General features: G+C 52.8%; 1 protein-coding gene and 1 long non-coding RNA gene across 2 annotated transcripts; one reads left to right on the forward strand and one right to left on the reverse strand.

Annotated features, from left to right (window-relative positions):
* Positions 1–536: 536 nt before the first annotated feature.
* ERBB3 (erb-b2 receptor tyrosine kinase 3) lies at positions 537–20972 on the reverse strand. The gene is made up of 28 exons (XM_065934932.1): positions 20741–20972; positions 17267–17418; positions 16533–16719; positions 15777–15902; positions 15159–15224; positions 14867–14985; positions 14632–14773; positions 12614–12727; positions 12391–12511; positions 10122–10195; positions 9880–9970; positions 9225–9430; positions 8777–8906; positions 8485–8575; positions 8173–8327; positions 7730–7783; positions 7248–7389; positions 6436–6555; positions 5271–5369; positions 4892–5077; positions 4605–4760; positions 4268–4343; positions 3939–4085; positions 3516–3613; positions 3235–3423; positions 3009–3080; positions 2295–2589; positions 537–2109 (listed from the first exon to the last, which is right to left on the reverse strand). Exons 1-28 carry the CDS (start codon positions 20820–20822, stop codon positions 1589–1591), a joined length of 4011 nt encoding a protein of 1336 aa, XP_065791004.1. The 5' UTR covers positions 20823–20972; the 3' UTR covers positions 537–1588.
* On the forward strand, positions 8322–11951 carry LOC136167351 (uncharacterized). The gene is made up of 2 exons (XR_010663089.1): positions 8322–9449; positions 11629–11951. It is a non-coding gene; the product is annotated as an uncharacterized lncRNA (long non-coding RNA).
* Positions 20973–20983: the final 11 nt, after the last annotated feature.

Here is a 20983-nt window from a genome sequence, read left to right on the forward strand (position 1 = left end):
TAAAAAGAGAATGAGTTTTAAAACATGAATTTCAGTATTCTACCTCTTGGGACTTTTTCTAACTACCCCGAACGTGTTATTTGCTTTGTTATTCCCAGTTGGTTGCCCTATAGAGATTTCACAGTAAAACCCTTAAATGAAAAGGACTGTGCTCTATGCTTGTCTTAAGGGAATAAGGAAAAGTAGGGATGGAGACAGCGACATGGGGCCCAGTAGGATTGTCAAGAGACAGAAAGAAGCATCCACTGCTGAGGGACAGGGAAAAAGTGTTCTATTTCATACACTTTGACAGGTTTTCATTTGACAGACAGAAAGCTGCAAAACTTTGGCATTTTTATTCAGATGTATAAAAACAAAACAAAAAATTTCAGAGATAAAAACAGATACCCCAGTTTCCCATCCAAAGGGACAGAGGTCTGAAGCTGGGTTCTCTTTCTATTCCTACTGGAAGCTTCCCACAACTGGATGAGAATAGCTCCTGAAAGTGGCTCTTGGGACCCCTGTGAATCTGTCCCTTGGGTGGAGCTCATATACAGCACATGTAGGCTACGGTTTACACAGAGATATCCAGTTATTTTTCCTTCTGACCACCCCCTTCCACTTCCTAGGATAAGAAGTCAGGGTGAAGGAGGAGGCTACAGTAGTTGTTGGAGTTAGACTTGATTCAGTGCAAAAACAAGAAGACAATGCTCCTTACCAGGGCTCTGGCTTACATCAGTTTTCCTTGATACCTTACAGTAAGAGCACGTGCATTGGAAGATTTTTAATCATGGACCTGCTACTTGATTTACTTAATCTCTCTAAGGCTCCTCTGTCCATGGGATTCTCCAGGCAAGAATACTGGAGTGGGTTGCCATTCCCTCCTCCAGGGGATCTACCCGACCCAGGGATTGAACCCGTGTCTCCTGTGTCTCCTGAATTGCAGGTGGATTCTTTACCCACTGAGCCATCAGGGAAGTCCCTCTTTAAGGCTCAGTTTCCTTATTTGTACCTAGGTCACAGAGTTGGTGTAAAGGATGAAGTGAGATATAGGTAAAGTTTAGCAGGATGCTTGGCACATAGTAAATGCTCAATTAATAGTAATCATTAATATCTACTCCCAACCTCTTTCTTCACTCCACAAGATTTCACTTCTCATTCTTTCTGCGGGGTTAAGGATCGTAAGCCAAAATTTTCCTTTCCCCTGCCAGGTTCCCCCCTTTCCTCTTCCTTTGAAGTCTAAAGGGAAATAAAGGCATACTTTAAAGCCTAGTGTCAACAAGTCAGATTCTAAGAAAAAGGGACAGGAGTAATCCTTCATATCTCCAGGGAGTTCCCCTGAGGAAGCTGAGGAATGGGATTGGGAAAGCACACAAAATAGGGAAAACCATCTCCTTTCCTGGGATCAGGAAAGAGAAAAAGTGCACAGCTGGCTACATAACCAAAGAAATTTGTGTCAAAGTGTTTAAGGCCTCCAAACTTTGAATGGAATTGTCTAGGACTAGGAAATGGGGCTGAGACCTGTGAGGGAGAGAGACCAAGAAGAGAGTTCCTCTCCAGAGGCACTAGCTGCCATCGAATGCTCCCTGAGCACCTCAGCGAGCAGGGGCTATATTCTCTGGGCATTAGCTTTGGGGAAGAGCCTGCTATGCCAGTAATCAGGGTTGTCAAAGGCAGAGTCAGTGGCTTCTAAGCTACGTAAAGTTTTGAGGCGGGCATAGTGGACCTGGGGACCATGGAATACAGGCCCCTGGAAAGCTCTCATTTCTTCATACCCTTGCTCAGAGGCTGGGCAGGCGTCCATGGCTGCATAGTCCCCCCCAGGACCTCCTCCACCGCGTCGCCGATTCATGTATTCATAGTCCTCATCTGGAGTTGTGCTGGCATTGGGCATGTTGGGTACAGGGTTGAGCGGGCAACTCTGTGTGCTGCCCAGGGAGGCACTGAGGTCTGACCCCACATCCATGTACTCGTAACCCAGCTCCTCGAGGGAACTGGGTCTAGGGGGACGAGATGGGCTGCACCGTCTCCTCCGGTTCATGTATTCATATTCCTCATCGTCGTCGTCTTCTGTTCCCAGAACAGAACTGAGACCCACTGAAGAAAGAGTGCCTTCCCGGGAGGAGGTACCTAGGGGTAGAGAAGAGAGGCTAGGTATGTGGTATTCCTTCATGGTAATAGGCAGTGGGGAGTAGAAGGGTGTTAGGAAAAAATGAATAGGGAAGGATATGCTCAGAGAAGACAAAAGGATTAAGAGGAGCCTGCAGAGGGAGGATTAGAGAAAGATTTGAGGAAAGCACCGCAGAATCAGGCACCTTTGATGTGTGCATCTGGCATGACATAACCATTGACATCCTCTTCCTCTAAGCCTGGTGGGGACTGTGGGGTGACAGGAGTAAGCAGGCTGTGGCGTTGGGAATGATAGGCACTGTCTCCTCTTGGCCGCGGGCTCCGACTCCGGCTTCTGCACATAGACACCTTCTCCTGGAGTTCAGCCTCGGAGCCTGTCACGTGGCCCTCCGATGATTCTGATGCCAGGCGTCCCCGTGGCACTGGGTGCAGAGAGGCTGGCCGGGGGTACCGCTCATTGCCTCCAAAAACTGCAGACTCCTAAGGAGAATGATACATGGTGATTTACACAGAAACGAGGGAAGAAGAGAAATCTGTCTAGGAAGAGATTGGGCTGTTTCTGCACCTTCTGTTCTGTAGAACCCTGATCAAACCAGGTTTCCAAAGTCTCCCCTGCTACTCTACCAATCCTAGGGCATTGCCACCCAACCTCTTGGTATCCTTTTTTTTAAATTTTCTAAAAAAATGTTTTATTTTATACTGGAGCCTAGTTGATTAACAATGTTATGTTAGTTTCAGGTGTACAACAAAGTTACATGTTCATCTATTCTTTTTCAAATTCTTTTCCCAACTAGGTTGTTACAGAATCTTGAAGCAGAGTTCTCTGCCCTATAGAGTAGGTACTTGTTGGTTATCCATTTTAAATAGAGCATCTTGGCCTCCTCTTAAACAGACCTTACCTGGCCAACCTCCCCAAGATTTCCCTGGTTCATAGGCATATATCCAGATGATGGACTTACAAGGCTCTGGCTCTAGGATGAAAAAAGTGAGGAAAAGGTTAGATTACGAGAGAAATCTGCTCACTGCAGAGGCCTTTGAGTAATTAATATGGACATCTGTGGGGTTCATGAGGGTGCAGGTGTGCAGGTGGCTTATAAAGTCTTAGGAAACTGGAAAGTGTCTTACCCCACGTGGTCGATTAAGTGTTCCAACTGGCAGGCTAAGGGCAGAGCCTAGTGTGGTTGCCAGATTCTCCTCCTCTGCCTCCAGCTCCAGGTCCAGGTCTAGTTCTGGCTCCAGCTCTACTTCCTCCAGTTCCTTGTTTGTCAGAGGTGGGGGCTCTGCCCCAGGGGAAATTCCAGGCCCACTCTCTCTCTATGAGAGCAGGTGATTGTTAGGGTAGATCCTGGCTTCAGCCAAGTTCCCCTTTCTCTAGATCTCCTTGGTACCTCCAGGTCCCTGCTCACCTTTATGACCAGATACCGTGGTGGGTCTCGGGCCATCCTGGTGAACTCATTGGCTAGCTCTTTAAAGGTTGGTCGAATGTTCTCATCAATCATCCAGCCTGGGGATAAGATGTAGGAAGCAGAGCCATAAGAGGGGAGTGGAGTAGGGAGTAGGGAGGGAAGTCACTTAGAAAATAGCTGATGCTTTGTTCCCTCCCCTCATCTTTGTGTGGAGAGCCTGACGTCCAACAGCATCACAATACTGTGGAGAGTGCTTAATGTTTATTGGGCAGAGACCATCTGGGGCACGCACCGCTGTTCTAGGTATTCACTTTTCATCACTGAGCATTGTTTATCTGTGCCCTTATTTTTCTTTTTTCTTCAGTTCAATGAAGCAATAATGAAGTAAAAAAAAAAAAAAGCTGAGATCAGCAGGTAACTCACACTTGACCATGACCATGTAGACATCAATGGTACAGATCTGGGGCTGTGCCAACCGCTCCCCCTTCTCCAGCAGGTCCGGTATTTCAGCCAGCCGCAGCCCTGCGTAGGGCTCTGCCCCAAAGGTCATCAGCTCCCACACTGTCACTCCTGGTATAGGAAGACATGACTAGTTGATGGCAAAATAGTAGACATGGGCATGCAGATGAAGGGAAGGCAGAACTTGATCTGACCCAGGATCTGAAGGGCTTAGAGATTCTAAGAAAGGGTCTCAAAAGGCAACTTTGGAATTTGGGCTATTAATATTATGGTGGGCATCCAGATGGACTGACCATAGCTCCAGACGTCACTCTGGTGTGTGTATTTCCCAAAATGGATACTCTCCAGGGCCATCCACTTAATTGGAGTCTAAGGGATTAAAGACAAAAGCATTACCAGCTGATTTCTACACATTGTCTTAGCATTTCTAAACCCAGGTTCTCCATTGTTCTTTCCTTTTTTGCTCCCTAAACTTTTATTTATGGCGTCTCCAGGTTCCTCTCCTTGAACTGATGGAGAGCATCAGTTGGTCGGGTCTGATGGCCTCTCAAGGAGACCGCAGAGCACTCGCTCCCTGTCCCCGTGCCTCAGCCCACGCCCGCTCCTTACCCAGCCTCCGCACCACCTTACCTTGGATTCACTGTACAGTAGCTGCTTATCCTCAGGGGGCAGCAAGTCCGCAACCCCAAAATCTGCCACCTGAACCTGGCTGGGTGATTTCAGTAGCACATTTCGGGCAGCCAGGTTCCTGTGCACCATGCCATGTTCCTCAAGGTAGTACATTCCCTGTAGGGAAGGAAGTTTTCTCAAGCTTGGAGAAGTGGGTTCTCAATTGAGCCCCAGAATCGCCTCAAGCCCTCGGGCACCTCTCGGCACTTCCAGCCCCGGGACCCCTCCCTGCAGCCCCCCGCGCTCACTTTGGCAATCTGCACTCCCCAGTTGAGCAGCAGCTGCGGCCCCAGCGCCGCCCGGTGTTGCCTCACGTGGTCCAGCAGGGAGCCCAGAGGCAAGTACTGCGTGACGAGCTGCAGAGACGGCCCTGGACACAGCCCCAGCAGCCGTACAATGTGGGCATGGTCGAGGCTGCCGATGGCCAGCATGTGCTAGAAGACGCAACAAGAAAGGTCATCCTGGGAACGGACGCGTCCACATAAAACCAGACCAGGGCTCCCCCAACATTCAGGGACGTCTCTGTGGCTAATACAGTACCTGCTAACACAAGACCGTGTTTCTACATAATTGTAGCTGATAGCTATCCTCTCCTAGTGACACGCCGAACACCCTGCCTTCACTTACGTCCGTCACAGCTTGAAAACTTTGCCGTCCGCTCTTATCCTCAATGACTTTAATGCAGACTGGAATCTTGATTGATTCACCCTCAGGAATCCACACACCCTGGGAAGTTTTGGGCAGGAGTCAGCCTAAGGTCATTCTCCCCAGGCTACTCCTTTCCCTGGATCTTTTTTTCCTTCTTCCAGTTTCATTGAGGTATAATTGACATATACTACTGTATATGTTTAAGATGTACAGCATAATGACTTGACTTACGTGTTTCATGAAAAGATTACCACAATAAGTTTAGTGAATATCCATCATTTGGGAGAGAAACAAACTTAAATAGAAGTTTCTTTCTTATGATGGGAAATCTTAACTTTTAAGAAGATTTACTTTCTTAACTACTTTCATATGTAGCATACAGCAGTGTTAATTACATTTATCACATTTTACATCACTTAGTGGGCTTTCCCGGTGGCTCAGCGGTAAAAAATTTGTCTGTAATATAGGAGCTGCAGGAGATGCAGTTTCAGCCCCTGGGTAGGGAGATCCCCTGGAGAAGGGCATGGCAACCCACTCCAGTATTCTTGCCTGGAAAATGCCATGGACAGAGGAGCCTGGCAGGCTACAGTCCACGTGGTCGCAAAGAGTCAGACACAGCTGAAGCAACTTAGCATCCATGCACATCACTTAGAACATATTTATCTTATAACTGTACGTTTATACATTTTGACTGCCTTCATCCAATTCCTCCTCCTTCTACCCCAATGGAGAACCTGGGCTTCCCTAGTGGCTCAGAGGTTAAAGCATCTACCTGCAATGCGGGAGACCTGGGTTCAATCCCTGGGTTGGAAAGATCCCCTGGAGAAGGAAATGGCAACCCACTCCAGTATTCTTGCCTGGAAAATCCCATGCACAGAGGAGCCTATGTGGGCTACACTCCACAGGGCAGCAAAGAGTCGGGCACGACTGAGCCACTTCAGTTTCTTTCTTTTCTACCCCATCTCTACTTCTGGTAACCTCTAGTCTCTCCAGTCTGACCTCTTTTTTTCTGAGTTTGCTAGTTTTTGAAGTCTGACCTAGAACACTGTTAAAAGGTATGTGATGAAAAGCTCTCTCCCCGATCTCTCCCCTCCTTGCTCTAGATCCTCCCCTCACCTCCCCAAACTTCCCGTGGGTCACTCACTTTGTGCACGCTTCCAAAGATGCCGGAGCCCAGCACTTTAAGCTTCCTCAGCTCCGTTTCTTTGAAGACTCGGGCCAAGACTTTGTTAGCCTTCTCACTGGGATCCAGAGGCTCTACACTCTGCAGAACAGATGGGAAGGAGGTACTCAGGAAAGCCCACTCCCATGTCCATCTCCAGCCCCCTCACCAGAGGTGCCTGCCAAGAGCAGCAAAGCCTGAAGGGGTGGGAACAGGAGGAGACATGTCTCTAGTCTTAGCAAACGTTTCAGGCCTATTGGGGAATAACAGACCTTAAGGACTGAGGAAGTTGTGTTCATGAGATTAGGAATCAAGAGGGCTGGATTTTCCCTTTGATGGAGGGATAGGGGAGAGGGTTGGTAATACTATCACCTTGATTAACTTTTCAAACTTTGAATTTTTAATTTTATATTGGAGTATAGCCAATCAACAATGTTGTGATAGTTTCAAGTGAACAGCGAAGGAACTCGGCCATGCCTTGAGTACTTTTATACATTTTCTGTTTTTCAAAGCATTTTTACATACATCATCCTCTTTCACCCTTACAGCTGTCTTGTAAGGATGTTATTGTTTCCTCTGTATATGTGCATAAACTGGCAGAGAAGGAAGGTAACTTCTTCAAAGTCACGTGGCAAATTACTGGCAGAATCAGGAGTCCCCCATTTCTCTGGGCAGAGTCCTTTCTGGTGGACCATACCACCTCCTTGAGGAAAGGGACCAAGGCCCTGGGGAAGGAAGAGGCTCTCCAAGGGTGATGGTATAGGGCACACTTCCAGGGTAAGATAGGCACTCACCTCACCCCGTTCCAGGTAGCGCCTCATAGCCCTCTTATTCTGAATCTGGCGTCCACGCCAATAGAGAAAAGTGCTGCCCAGGATCAGGAGAATCACTGCCAACCCTACTACCACCGTTAAGGCCATTGCCAGATGGGTTTTGCTGTAGGACAGAGAAGCCCAGCATTATCCTGGGTCTACGCTTCCCATACAAATGTCATTTATACCTGTACTAAACGTATAGAACAGATCTTGGGCAAGAAGTTAACATGCACATCTGCGTATATCCTTGAGCAATAAAGGGGCTAACCTAAATCTCCACCCCAAGACTACTGCAAGGTGACTTTAGGAAGGAAGGCCAGAAACCTGGATTCCTGTGTCCCTGAGTCCCATGATTGTAGCCTATACATAGAAGGCCAGAATGAACAGACTCAACTCTTTGCAGGAAGTAACTGCCCTTCTCCAGATATCCCCAGCTCCCTATACCTCTAAGCCCACCATACCTGATCAGTGGCAGCAGTTGGCCTAAACAGTCTTGTAGCTCTGGTCCCTTACACCTGGAGAAGAAAGTCAGCTCCTTAAATGCAAGCTTGGGAGACTCCCAAGGGAGGCTCAATTCCAACAACCTCAACATATAACATTGTTTCAGACCCTTCCATGGCATCCAGTCCTGGAGCCCAAAGCATATCCCAAGACATGGCCCCCATCTCTGGCTCAGCACCCTCCCCGAGTCCCTCTCTTGAATGACACCCCCGAGTTAAGGCTATACCAGGCATCTCAAATTGTGTTGTCATTTTGAGCAGTTACTGAGTTTCCCTTTCTCCAGGGCTTTACAGCACAGCTGGGAGTGGTTCTTCCATCACAGTCCTCTCTGGAAAGCGCTCCTTTCCCCCTAGTTCTGTGCTCCTCCCCTCTTCCAATACCCTTTCATCACCCCACCACTGACCCCTGGGTGCAGTTCTCGTGACAGGGCCGGCATTCATTCTGGGCATCTGGGTACTTGTAGATGGGGCCCTTGGCACCGAGGACCCCAAAGGGGCAGCTGCTCACACAGTGGGGCCCGTCTCGAAAGCTGGCGCACCGGGCACAGGCGTCGGAGCCCTGGGCAGGAGAGAGCGGGGCAGGGTCAGCGCCACACGCCCAGCGAGCGCGCACCGGCCACCGGGCGTCCTGCCGCCTGCTCGGGTCTCTCTAAGGCCTTGGAATTCGGCCACAGCGGTCCCTCTCTCCCATGAAGATCCCGGCGCTGCTACTGTACCGAGCCGTTGCACGTGGCACTGCCCTCCATGGGCTGGCATTCCGGGTGGCAAGAGAAACATTCAGCTTCACGGGCAAACTCACGAGGCTCCCTGGGTGGGGGGCGGGGGTAAAGAGAGGGGAGTCAGATCCAAGGCCTGACCTGCCCTGATCCCCCAGCCACACGGCCTCCTACCTAATTCCTGCCGAGGCACGTGCAGAAAGCTAGCTGAAGGCTTTCAGGTGCCACCCGAACATCTTCCTCCCACGGCCCAGTCCTCCTACCCCTTCTTGGCTCTCTTCCCTCACTGTACCCGTTCAAGAAGTTGCAGTGGGTGACACAGACGCCTCCTCGGCTGTAGTTCTGGCAGGACAGGCACTGGCCGGGGCCTGGGCCCCAGCATCCTCCAGAGCACAGTGGGTCACACACTTTGCCCTCAGCCACTGGAAAGGAAGGGCTGCGTTAGGAGGAGCCTGAGGTCTCCTAACAAGCCTTTTCCTTACTCTTGCTCATCACTGCTGCTGCTGCTAAGTCGTTTCAGTCGTGTCCGACTCTGTGCGACCCCACAGATGGTAGCTCACCAGGCTCCCCATCCCTGGGATCCTCCAGGCAGGAACACTTGCTCATTACTGTTTCCAGCCTAATGTCCCCCCTCCTTGGCTCCATCCCTCATCCGTTCTCCGACTTGCAGGGCAGAGCAGTCCTTAAACCCCTCTCCCACCTGACTCCCCCACCCACCTGTCCTGGGCCCCTTCCCTCACCGCAGTCTCTGCGGGGCCGATTATGCTTGATGTCCAGCCTCTCTTCTGAAGGCCCCCGAAGCAGCCTGGTCCAGTTCAGGGCATGGTGGTAGCACAGCTGCCTGTTGGCGCTGATGTAGACACGCCCAGCACTGATTTCTTTCAGGGATCGGAAGCCCAGAGACGTTACATTCAAGTTCTTCATGATCAACAGTGAGAAGCCCCGACTGTGAGCAAGGATACCAGGTGAGAGGGGAGACCACAGAGGAAAAACTGACCAGGCTTTGGATTCATCTTCCTTCAACAGATTTGCTCTGAACTAGTCACTGAGAGGGACTTCCCCTCCTGTAGCCTTTGCCCCATCAAACTCCCACTGTATAAGTATGCCTGCTAAGTCGCTGGGTCATGTCCGACTCTTTGTGACCGCATGGACTGCAGCCCACCAGGCTCCTCTGTCCATGGGATTCTCCAGGCAAGAAAGCTGGAGTAGTTTGCCATGCCCTGACGGGACCTTCCCAACCCAGGGATCGAACCCACATGACATCTCTGTCTCCTGCATTGGCAGGCGAGTTCTTTACCACTAGCGCCACCTGGGAAGCAGGTGTGAGACCAGACCTTATGTTTCACTCAAGATGCCTAAGAAACGGAATTCTTTGCCCCCACACCCCGTACTCACTTGTAGAGGCTTCGGCCCCCAATGGTCGTCAGGTTTGAAAAGACACTGAAGTTGTGCATGTGGGGAGGCCAGGACTGGATGTTCAGGTAACCTGCAGGGACGGAGGAAGGCGTGTGATGGGGAGCCTCCCCGTCCCCTTCTCAGCTGCTTGGGACATGGTCTTCTCAGTGATGACACTGCAGTTTGTGCCCGTGGCTCATCTAGCGCTCTCAGAGAGGGCAGCCTCTTCCCCTCCCACTCACCCGTGATCTCCCGCACTGTCCGAAAGACATTGAGCTTCTCAGGGTCCAGAGCAGGGATCTTGTGCCAGGGGTCTCTGGAGAGAACAGTGAAGACCAGTCAACGAAGTAGAAGCATAACCTAGTAGCAGTAGGCAGGCCTAGTTTCCAAACACCATTCTTCACTAGAGCCAGCTTGAGCGGATCAAGAACAACTGAACTGGTTAACTGGAATAATAATAATAACTGGTTAACAGACTACGAAACAGTGACTCAAACCAGTATCCACACAGATCAAACACACCAGCACGCAAATAAACAGGAAGGAAGGGCTCTGCCTAACACCAGAATGCCGACAAACTGGCATCTATTTGTGAGGCACAGCGAGGCCTGGTGTGCTGCGGTCCATGGGCTCACAGAGAGCTGGACACGACTTAGCAAGTGATCCACACAACAACAACGGAGTTAGAAAAGCGTCATCTGGCAATTCTCATAAAAGCTGGTTCCGGGGACTTCCCTAGTGGTCCACTGGCTAAGACTCCACACTTTCCGTGCAGGGGGCCTGGGTGTGATCCCTGATCAGGGAACTAGATTCCACATGCCACAGCTAAGACCTGGCATAGCCCAATAAATATTTAAAACACAAAAAACTGCTTCAAGCAAGTATCTCCCCCGAAAATACTTAATTGAAAAGGGAAAATAAAAAAAATAAATAAATAAAAAAATAAATAAATAAATAAATAAACAAAAAACAAAAAAAAAAAAAAGAAAAGGGAAAATAACTTTAGAAAAGCTGGCAGACACCACCTTAACCAAATGACCAGAGGCATCATCACCAGTAGTGGGACAGATGACCACACGCGCCTTCTTGATAGGATGCACTGAGACCACGTCTGTAGTGTTATCAGAAATGCCTAACTTGAGAGGGAGGGGGCACAGCTAAACCTGTGGCTGATTCATGCTAATGTTCGGTAGAAACCAACATAATTCTATAAAGCAATTATCCTTCAATTAAAAATAAATAAATTTTAAAAAGAGGTACAGATTTACAATTACAAAATAAGTCACAGGGAGGTAATATACAGCATAAGGAATATGGTTAATGTAATGATTTTGTTTGGGGACGGATGGTTACTAGACTTGTGCTGATATTATAGTGCATTTAAATGTCAAATCACTAGACTGTACCTGTGAAATTAATGTAATGTATATCAACTATATTTCAATAAAAAAGAATTATGTAAAAAAAAATGCCTAACTTGAATCTAAGTGTGAGGAAAACATTAGACAAACCCAAACTGAAGAACATTCTACCAGTAACGTGACCTGTACTCATCAACAATGTCAAGGACACGAAATGTTACAGATTAAAGGAGATGATGGATGCACATGTATGATCTGGGACATTAGTAAGACAATTAAGAGAAATCTGATTAACATCTGTAGATTAGATAACATTTTCTATCAGTGCTAATTTCTTGATTTAAACAAATGTACGGTGGTTAAGTAAGAAAATGTTCTTGTTTTCAAGGAACACAGACTGAAATGTCACTGGGGTGAGAGGACACCATGTCTGGAAATTTACCTTCAAGTGGTTCAGAGAAACGAGAGCGCATATAGTGAGCGTGTGTGACAGTGGAGAGAGACGACGAAGCATATGGCACACAGTTTGGAGGAGGCAGTGGCACCCACTCCAGCACCCTTGCCTGGAAAGTCCATGGACAGAGAAGCCTGGTGGGCTGCAGTCCACGGGGTCGCAAAGAGTCGGACACGACTGAGCGACTTCACCTTCCTTTCCTTTTTTTATGGTACACTGTTAACACTGGGGGATCTGAATAAAGACCTTGTGGAAAATCTTTGTACCATTTTTTGCAACTTTAGATGTGATACTGTCCAAAGACAGCTGGCCCTAATGCCTCTCTCTCTCTCTCACACACTCACTGTAAATGCTGTCCTGTGGACTGAAACGTGCTCTTTGTGGCTCCATAGAAGGAGCAGAACTAGGTGAGACAGCTGGAAGTCATGGGGAGACAGATCTTTATCCAATTTAAGAACACTCAGAAACCTTTAAGGAGGAGGCCACTCCGTCCCCGTCCCTTGCCATTCAGGTGGCTGGGCTGCTCAGGGGTGTCTGACGGGATTCAAGCCCTGGGGAATTAAGCACTGTCCGGTCCTTTGTGACTGCTAAGATTTTATGATCTAACTTCCTGATCAGCTCCACGTACGAAGGCTTGACCCAGTGCAATGAACAGTGAGGGGGCTGATGGGGTGGGGGATCGGAGGAATCTCTCACCCATTGAGGCCAGTGATAAGAAAGTCCAGGTTGCCCAGGATCTTGGTGCAGTTCACGAATCCATCAATGTTGCTCGAGTCCACAGTCTGGAAGCGGCTCCCGGAGCCTGTCCCCTCACAGGCTGCAAAACACCAGAGGCTCAGTGTGGGGATGAGGGGTCGGGGCTGCGTAGTCTCAGGGGAAAGGGCCTCTCTTCACCAACTCCTTTCCACCTCGTACTCACCTTTCGGGCACAGACCCCCACAAGGTTCACACATCTTGAGTCCATTTTTTTCTACTTCCATCTTGTCAGGAGGACAGGCCCTGACACAAGATGTCTGATCCACCACAAAGTTATCTAGGAAAGAGGAAAGAGATGAGGGAGGGACACCGCCAATGACCAGCTGAACCTCCTCCCTCCTCACCTGCAAGGGTTTGCTCCAGCTGACCACCCGAGGTTCCTTAAGTGCTGTCTCATGGATTAGAAAGGCCCTCTGCTCTTTGGATCCAAAAAGCAGAACTGGGAGCAACTGGTGGAAGTCATGGAGAAAGAGATGGGGGAGTAGGACATAGGGGCCATTTGTTAAGGGTGCCGATCACACCCCATTGCCCTTTACACTCTCAATTAACCTCCCAGCTTGATCCATTTCACCGCCTAAAATTGCATCTAGGGAATTTCCTGGCAGTATAGTGATTAGGACTCGGTGCTTTGACCGCTGAAGGCTTGAGTTCGATCCCTAGTCAGGGACATGGTCAAAAAAAAAAAAAAATCCGTCTAAAACCCTGGTTCATATTGTGGGAAGCAGCACAAATTAAGGGGTAAAATGTGTGGCAGGAACCAGCCTGGCAACATGGCCAGGACTGCCACTCAAAATATCACCACTGGCTTAAAGTTTTATTTAGCCTTCATTCATACCCTTGAAGTCGATAAAGTCTTGCATTTTATTAGTGAAGTTGGAAGATGTATCATTTGTTTGTTGTTCTGTCCCCTCCCCCAATATTAAACATGAAATTTGATTTGTTTAAACTCTGTATGAACCATAGCTTACTTTGCATGTCCGGCTAATTTGCTTCTATACATTTTCTTTGATTGTCTTTCTCCTTCTCTCAGGGTTTTTATTCAATATAGATGTGTGTGTATGTGTGTGTGTGTGTGTGTGTGTGTGTGTGTGTATAGATACATAAATATATAGATTGATCTTCTTAAAAGTTTTTTGAGGTGCAAGTTTCTCTGTTTTGTTTTTCTCTGTGATTTATGTATATGATGCTGAGATTCAATCACTACATAAAACTCCTGGCTGTGAAAACAAAACAAAAAACCCAAAGGACTGTTTTTTCCACCAGCTCCGGGGAAGCGATGTGTCAGTCAGATGCTGGTTTCAGAAGGATTCACTGTTCCTTCCATTCTCTGTTCCTCTTTCCTCTAGAAAGAAGCTGATCCTAGTGATTTCAGCCCATGCATTAAACAGGACAAAGTAACAAATGTGTGGAATTCATATTTTTTTAAAGGGAACTTAAAAACTGCTGCTACATGTTATATACAAAATTGGTTTACAGCACACGAACAGAGAATCCCAAGTTCAGTTTTGGTACTTTTCCTTCCTCTTTCTTTTCAGTCATATAGTACCTCCAAATTCAATATGAGAAGAAAAGCTGTTCTGTATCATACCATCTATGCAATAAATGTTATATTTTAAAAACAGCAGGTCTTTGGTCACACACACACAAATAAGATAAGATAAATAAAATCCTGTCAGGGGCTTCCTTGGTGGTCCAATGGTTAAGAATCCGTGCTTCCCGTCTGAGGGGCATGGGTTCAATCCCTGTTCGGGGAATGAAGATCCCACATGCTGTGCAGTGTGGCAAAAACAATATTAAAAAAAATAAAATAAAATGGATAAGACTTCCCTGGTGGCACAGTGGAAGGGAACCTGCCTGCCAGTCCAGGAGACACAGGTTCAATTCCTGGTCTGGGAAGATCCCACATGCAGTGAAGCAAAAGTCCATTGCCACAGCTCCTGAGCCTGGGCTCTAGAGCCCACGAGCCGCGGCTGCTGAAGCCTTCATGCCCACAGCCCGGGCTTCTCGGCAAGAGGAGCTGCCACCACGAGAGGCCCACACATCGCAGCTAAGAGAAGACCCCGGTTCACCGTAAACAGAGGAAGCCCGCGCAAAGCAAGGAAGACCCAGCGCTACCACACACATGGCTGGAAGACTAACGTCCTGCTTCCGCTACCACCATCCCTCCCTTCAGACACTTACGGGGACAGCTGGCCACACACACGCCTCCGTACTGGTACTTGGTGTGGGGGTTGGGCTCCAGCTGGAAGGTGAGCTTGTTGTAGACCAGAGGCTGCGGGCACTGGCGCACGCAGGCCCCGCTGTCGTTGAAGAGCCGGCAGGCCTGGGGACAGAGGCGCGGGGGACTGGCGTCACACGTGCGCCCGCCGCCCCCCGCCCACGTCCCCCTTGAGAAGCCAGGGCGCGCGGCACGTACGAAGCAGTCGGTGTCCCGGGGGCCCGAGCAGCCGCCCGCACACTCGTCGTGGCAGCACTGGTTGGGGTTGGGCCCGAAGCAGTGGCCGTTACACTGCGGGGCACAGATGGTCTTGGTCACTGCGGGCGAGAGGAGGCACAGCTGTCAGCGCCTCCGCGGTGGCTCTGCGGCTCTCCCTCACCCTCTCGCCCTCCAGGCTCATCGTCCCCACCCCCGCCCCCGCCACAGTTGGGTGGAAAAGGATAGGAAAGTGTAGACGAGTCTTTAGTTTTTAAAATGAACTTAGACCCACGTGTCTGGCAGTCTTCTGGTCCAGGACCCCAGCATCGCCCCTGGCAGGCCTCATGACAGGGGGGACCTGGTTGGGAGGGAAGGAGGCCGTCAAAAAGGCTTGCTCACATCAACAGGGGATGATGTCAGCACACAGGCACCCGTCCCGGCAGCGAGGAGCCAGGGCGGCGCCCCTCCGTGCCCGCGCAGAGCAGGGCTGGGCTCCAGTGAACCTGTCAGCCGGGGCGGAGCCGCGCCCCCACACCACCCACAGGGCAGCTGAGGGCAGGGCCTGGGGCCGTCCAGCCTCGGCTCACTGAACTCAGCAGGAATACGTGCAAGTGAGCGGGCGGGGAGTGGCAGTCTGCAGCCAGGGGCAGGTGGGCTCCAGGAAGGGGGCTGCTGGAGCTGGAGCCAGACCCGGCCTCTCGCGCGGCGCGGAGCTCCCCAGCCCCTGCCCCTGGCACCCTGCCCCTGCAGTTCCGGCTCCAGGCGACCGACCTGCCTCCACCTGGCAAGCTCCTTGGGCGAGAGCCTGCGGTTTGTTCAAGGGAGGCTGGGTTCGGATTAGGGACATGCTGAAGAGCAGGAGGGAGTCGCCCCGGCTGGCCGGGGGGCAGGCTCGATCCCGGCCACTCACAGGTCTTGCCGTTGTTCTTCACCACTATCTCGGCGTCCCGGTCCCGCACGATGTCCCTCCAGTCAATTGTGTCCATGTGACAGAGTTTCTCGTTCTTCTCAATGTAAACACCCCCTGACAGGATCTCTGAGGTAGGGAAGACCAGTGCCAGGGTCAAGGGCTGGTCAGGGGAGTCCCCCCCCCCCTCCCCACCAGCCTGAGAGGCCGCCCCAGTCAGGAGCGGGAGAGGTGGGGCAGACAGATCCATCCAATTACGTCCAAACTGCAGACGCGGGCAGGAGGGGGAGCCGGGCTGAGAGAAAGCCCTGCCTCCTCAGACACCTGTCCAGATCCGGTTGGGCCAGGGGGGAGGGGCGGGGAAGGAGAGAGGAGCCTGACTCAAGCCCGCACCCACACTCCCACGGGCCGCCTGGCCTGTTTTTCAGCTGACTGGGACAGGGAGAATTTCAGCACCCAGCTGAGCCCTCGGGCTTGGGGGGCTGGCTCTTGGGGGTGGGGGGTTCCCATGCCCAGAGAAGCAGGGACATCAAGGTGTGGTCCTGAAGTCAGAGGCCTGGGTAACAGCCCTGGCTCCAGCTCCAGCCCACCAAGACATGAAGACCCTGCCCCAGCGGGCAGTGAGGGCTGTCTCTCTGTTGTTCAGGGAGGAGTGGACCTTGACACCTAGTGGTCAGGGGGGCGCTGAGAGGGAGCGGTCTGGGGTCACGGTCAGGAGGCACCTGTCAGCAGGCCCGGAAGGAATCGCCGGGAACTGACCGGTGAGCTGAGTCAGGCGGAGCTGGCGCAGAGCGTGGCTAGAGTTGGTGTTGTAGTTTAACATGACAAAGATGGCAAACTTCCCATCGTAGACCTGGGTCCCCCGCACCACTCGGAGGTTGGGCAGCGGCAGCGTAGAGAACTCGTTCATGGCCACGAGGACATAGCCGGTCACTTCTCGGATCCACTGTGACGGAGCAGATTGCGTCAGTGGGAGGGACAAGAAATGGGGCCAGAAGCCTCAGTCTCCTTTCCCTCCCCCCTAAGGCACCGAGAAACCTCTAACTCCTCTAATTCTTTCCAAGTCCTGCTTTGGAGTAGGGAATAGCAGGTGCCACATGACTTCTACAAGCGAAGATGGGCTGAAGAAATGATTGAGAAATTCTGGGCTCCAGGCCTTTCCTTCCAAGGGCTCCTCCTGCCAGGACGGTCGTTGCTTCTCCCTGCCTCACCTCCCCAGGTGCCTCCCAGTGCCTGGTGTAGAATCTACCCCACGCCTGCCCCTTCCCGTGGCCCTTCTGTATGCCCCTTCTGTATCCCCAGCTAGAGCCACCAGTCCACAGGGCCTGGATTCCAATCACTGCCCTGTTTACACAGGCTTGGATCTTAGAAACCATTGAGTTTTAGGAATGCTGAACGCCAGCTCCAGCACAGGGTAACCCTGAGGACAGGAAACAGGCTTCAATAGTGAGGACAAGGGGGGAAACGCTGAGACAGAAGGTCAGCGCTCTAACCTGCAGAAAGGAGAGGTCAGCGTTGTGTCCCGTGAGCACGATCTCCAGGTTCCCCATCACTACCTCACACTTCTCATAGAGCTTGTGCAGCGTCTGGTATTGGTTCTCAGCATCGCCAGTCACGCTCAGCCCGTTCAGAGTCCCAGGGCACACTGTTCCAAGTGGAGGGGAGCGTGGCAGGGGGCTGGACATGCGTTTTCAGCCCCATCCCCCCCAAGACCACCCCCTTGGTTGCCCTCCTCTGGTGACTGGAAGGCCGCTGCCCCCCACCCTCAACCCTAGAGGCAGATACCAAGGCTGCACGGAGAGTTTTAGCTTCCTCTTTCCCCCAGATCCCTTCACTATCCTGCTGAACAGCAAGGCGAGACTTCCTCCTCCCACCTGGGCCTCCTCTGGCCTCTTTTGGGTACTACTTCGGGTGCTGAGGAGTTAATCAAGGAGGATGTGGGGTTGTTTCCCCCTCCCTAAGAAGAAGTTAGAAATGGACCACAACTTGGTTACCCTCCTCTTCCCCGCCCCCACTCCAACCGGGCACTTCTCTACCCCCATCCTGCCTCGCTAGGTCCTGGAATAAATATCTCTTTGGGGCAGCACACAGCCCCTATTGTGTCTAGGGAGGGTGGGATGGGGCAGAGGGTGGGGGCAGTGCCTGGGGCCACAGTCCGGCCCACAATGAGGCAATTCTATCTCAGAGGAGGGGGCCGCTCCACCCTGTCCCCAGCAGCAACCCCCCTCCACCCTCAAGCCTCGGGTTCAGACCAGTGACCTCACTGGTGGGGGGCCTCCAGTGGTGATGGTGGTAGTGGGGGTCAATGTAAGCTTTGTCTTTCAAGCTGGAAGACAGGGAACGGGTTGCCTAGCCCGCACCCCCTCCCTGAACTCTGGCTTCCCTCTCACTCCTTTCCTCATCCCCACACATGCCAGCTCCCTCCACATCACACTTTCCAGCCCTAGAGTACTTTTCAGCAAATACAGAGAAGTTGGATGAAAACAGCAGTCCCAGCCTTCTGCCCGACTTCATTGTCAAGGAGATTCATTAAGAAGTCTTCCAACATCGCTCACTCACTCAGTCCTCACTCGCTGTCAGTCTTGGAGGTTCGCTTCACTTTGCGAGTGTGGAGGAGGACACGGGGGCTTTCGGGCAATCTGGGACCCTGGAGCCCTACCCTGTCCCTCTGGCTCGTGAAGGGCTGCGAGGGATCGGGCAGATGCCACCTGTTCCCGCCACCCTTCCCTGAGGCGCGGGCAGCCAAGTGGGAGGCCGGGGGGTGGGTGAGGCCCCAGCGCCTCCTCCTGGATGCACCCCTCGTCTGACCTGTGAGGGGCTCCCATTCCCTGTCACATCCCGTGAAGGCAAAAGGGTGAGCTAGGCCCGGCCGAGGAGTAAACAGGCGCGAGCTCCCAGAGGTGCCCGGGTCGAAAAGCAAACCACTAGAAGGCTGGTTGTTTCTGCAACAGCCCCACCCCAACGCCCTTCTTGGCAGGACACCCCCTCTTCCAAGTCAGGGCGCCAACCTTTCTCCCCAGATAAAGGAGGAACCAAGATTTCTGCGCAGGGAGGCGGGGTGTGTGTACCCACGCACACACACCCGCACGCAGACACGTCCACGGCCCCCTGCTGGCCCAGAAGTCCCCAGGGCTGCGTCCTCGGGCTCCCAGAGGAAGGAGCCCTCCCCGGCCCCAGCCCGCCCACCTGCCCGCAGGTGTCCGTGCAGACTTCGGGTCGAGCTGGGGAGACTACAGTGTGAGAGGTCCCGGTTCCCTGCCAGCCTGAGGGGAAAGTCCACATTACACAAACAGGAGCAAAGGGCTGGGCGGGAAACTGTGAACAACACCTCGGAGGAGGAACAGGCTTCTGGGGAGGAGGGGCGGGGGAGGGGAATTCAGAAGTCCCCGCACCACCAGCGCCCAGGGCACGCGAGGGCCAGTGCCGCAGGCTCCCCTTTGGGAGAGAGCGCTGGGGTGGGTCGGAACAGGAATCTCCAGCCCCTCCTCAACCAGAGGCCTTCTCCCCAAGTCCCCCGCCCCCATCACCGCCAGGACAAAGGGGCTATAGAAGGACTGAGACGGGGCCGGATGCCCAGAGGCTGCAGGAGCCAGATAAAGGGTAAAGAGACCCAACCAAGCCTGCCTCCTGTCTCCCTCAGGGAAGGCGGCCAGGATCCGGGACTCCTGGGTTCCCGGCTGGAGATTCCAGGGGTGTGAGCCGGACAGTGAGACGGTCACTCTACTGCATCTCTCCCACTCCAATCCCCAGACCCCCACCCTCCACCAGCTGGGAGTGTTCACATCCCAAGATCCCAGGGTCTAAATTTAGGCCCAGCAACTGCGAGGGAAGCACAGGTGTTTCTCCCACTCCCACCCTGGGGAAGGGGCCCTGACGGTGCCAAACCCCAAGCTGAGATCTGGGGGGAGGGGAGGAAATCAACACAACTCCTCCAGAGCCAGCAGCCCCGGCGCCCCTCAGGTGTCCACGGTCCCAGAGACACCCCAAAGAGGTGGGCTTGGCTGGCATAGGAGTGGGAGGAGGAACAGAGCGGTGATCTGACTGGTCTAGACGGCTGGAGACCGCCAGACAATAAACAGAATGGGAGTGGGGGTGAAGCTGGGTCTGAGAAGGACCCCGCCCCCGCCCCGCCAAGGATAGGGGGCTCAGAAGCCAGGACAGGTGCCCTGTCAGCCTTCAAGTTGGGGAGAGAAAAGACAGAGATACAGCGGCTGGAAGTCCTTAACACCATAGCTGGTGGTCCTGGGCTCTGTACATAGTAGATGCTCAGTAAACCTTGGTTAAATTGATCTGAGGTTTAACAAAAAAAGTTTGGTCCAGTGGGGGACCAGCAAACTTTATTATTTGGAGAGAACCAGGGCAGTCAGCCTCGGCGTGGCCTCTCCCCCTGGTCACCTGGACTTAGCCCCCTGGTTAATCTCCACTGTCCCCGGGGCAGGCCCACTCACGGAAGAGGAGGTGCCACTCTTGTTTTCCAACACTAGACAACAACAACCTCCCCCCTTCCACAGCTCCGCCCTGTCGGCAAAACAACGAAACTGGAGCTTGCTGAGCCCCAGGGGCAAGGAGGTATGGAGCAAATCAAGACCCCCACCTCCGTGTCCCGCTTCCTCCAAGATCTGCACCTCCAATCACCCCCTCGCGTTACAGGACGGAGGTCCTCGCCCCCGTCCCTGCAGGGCCCCTCAGAAGCGTGAATGGTTTCAGCATCCGCCGGAGAGTCAAATCCGAGGGTCTGCGATGCGCCCAGGAGGCGGTGGCCGGGCGGCGGGTCCCGGAATCGCGTCCCCGCCCGGACCACGCCGAGGACCCGATCCAGACGGTCCCGGGCCCAGGGGGTCCCAGCCGGCCGTGGCTTCGCACCCCAGCCCCGCGCAGCCCAAGCCCCCGCCGCCGGCCGCCGGCACCCCACGAATCCGGGTCGGAATGCCGGGTTCCGAGCCCGCGCGGGCTCCCGCGCCGCTTACCTGCCTGCGAGTTGCCCACCTCGGAGCCCCGGGCCAGGCTGAGGAGGAAGCCCAGCACCTGCAGAGCCCGGCTCACCCTCATGACTCCAGCGGAGGGTGAGGGGCGCCCAGCCCAGGCCGGCCGGGAAGGGCGCTGGACTAGGGCATCGAAGCGGAGCCACCTGAGCCGCCCGCGACCCGGTAGCGGCGGCAGAGGAGGCTGCGAGGTGCAACCGGAGCCGGAGCCCGGGGCGGGATGGCAGG

Source organism: Muntiacus reevesi, chromosome 4, assembly GCF_963930625.1.
Source record: "Muntiacus reevesi chromosome 4, mMunRee1.1, whole genome shotgun sequence".
Classification (NCBI taxonomy): domain Eukaryota; kingdom Metazoa; phylum Chordata; class Mammalia; order Artiodactyla; family Cervidae; genus Muntiacus; species Muntiacus reevesi.

What these genes read in the sequence shown, in the direction of transcription:
- ERBB3 (XM_065934932.1), bottom strand. Translation starts at nt 20,822, where the DNA reads ATGAGGGTGAGCCGGGCTCTGCAGGTGCTGGGCTTCCTCCTCAGCCTG. An exon ending in CACGAGAACTGCACCCAGGG is followed by an intron (nt 7,784 to 8,172) that starts GTCAGTGGTGGG and finishes TTTCTTCTCCAG; the next exon opens with GTGTAAGGGACCAGAGCTAC. An exon ending in CACTTAATCGACCACGTGGG is followed by an intron (nt 3,081 to 3,234) that starts GTAAGACACTTT and finishes TTTTCATCCTAG; the next exon opens with AGCCAGAGCCTTGTAAGTCC.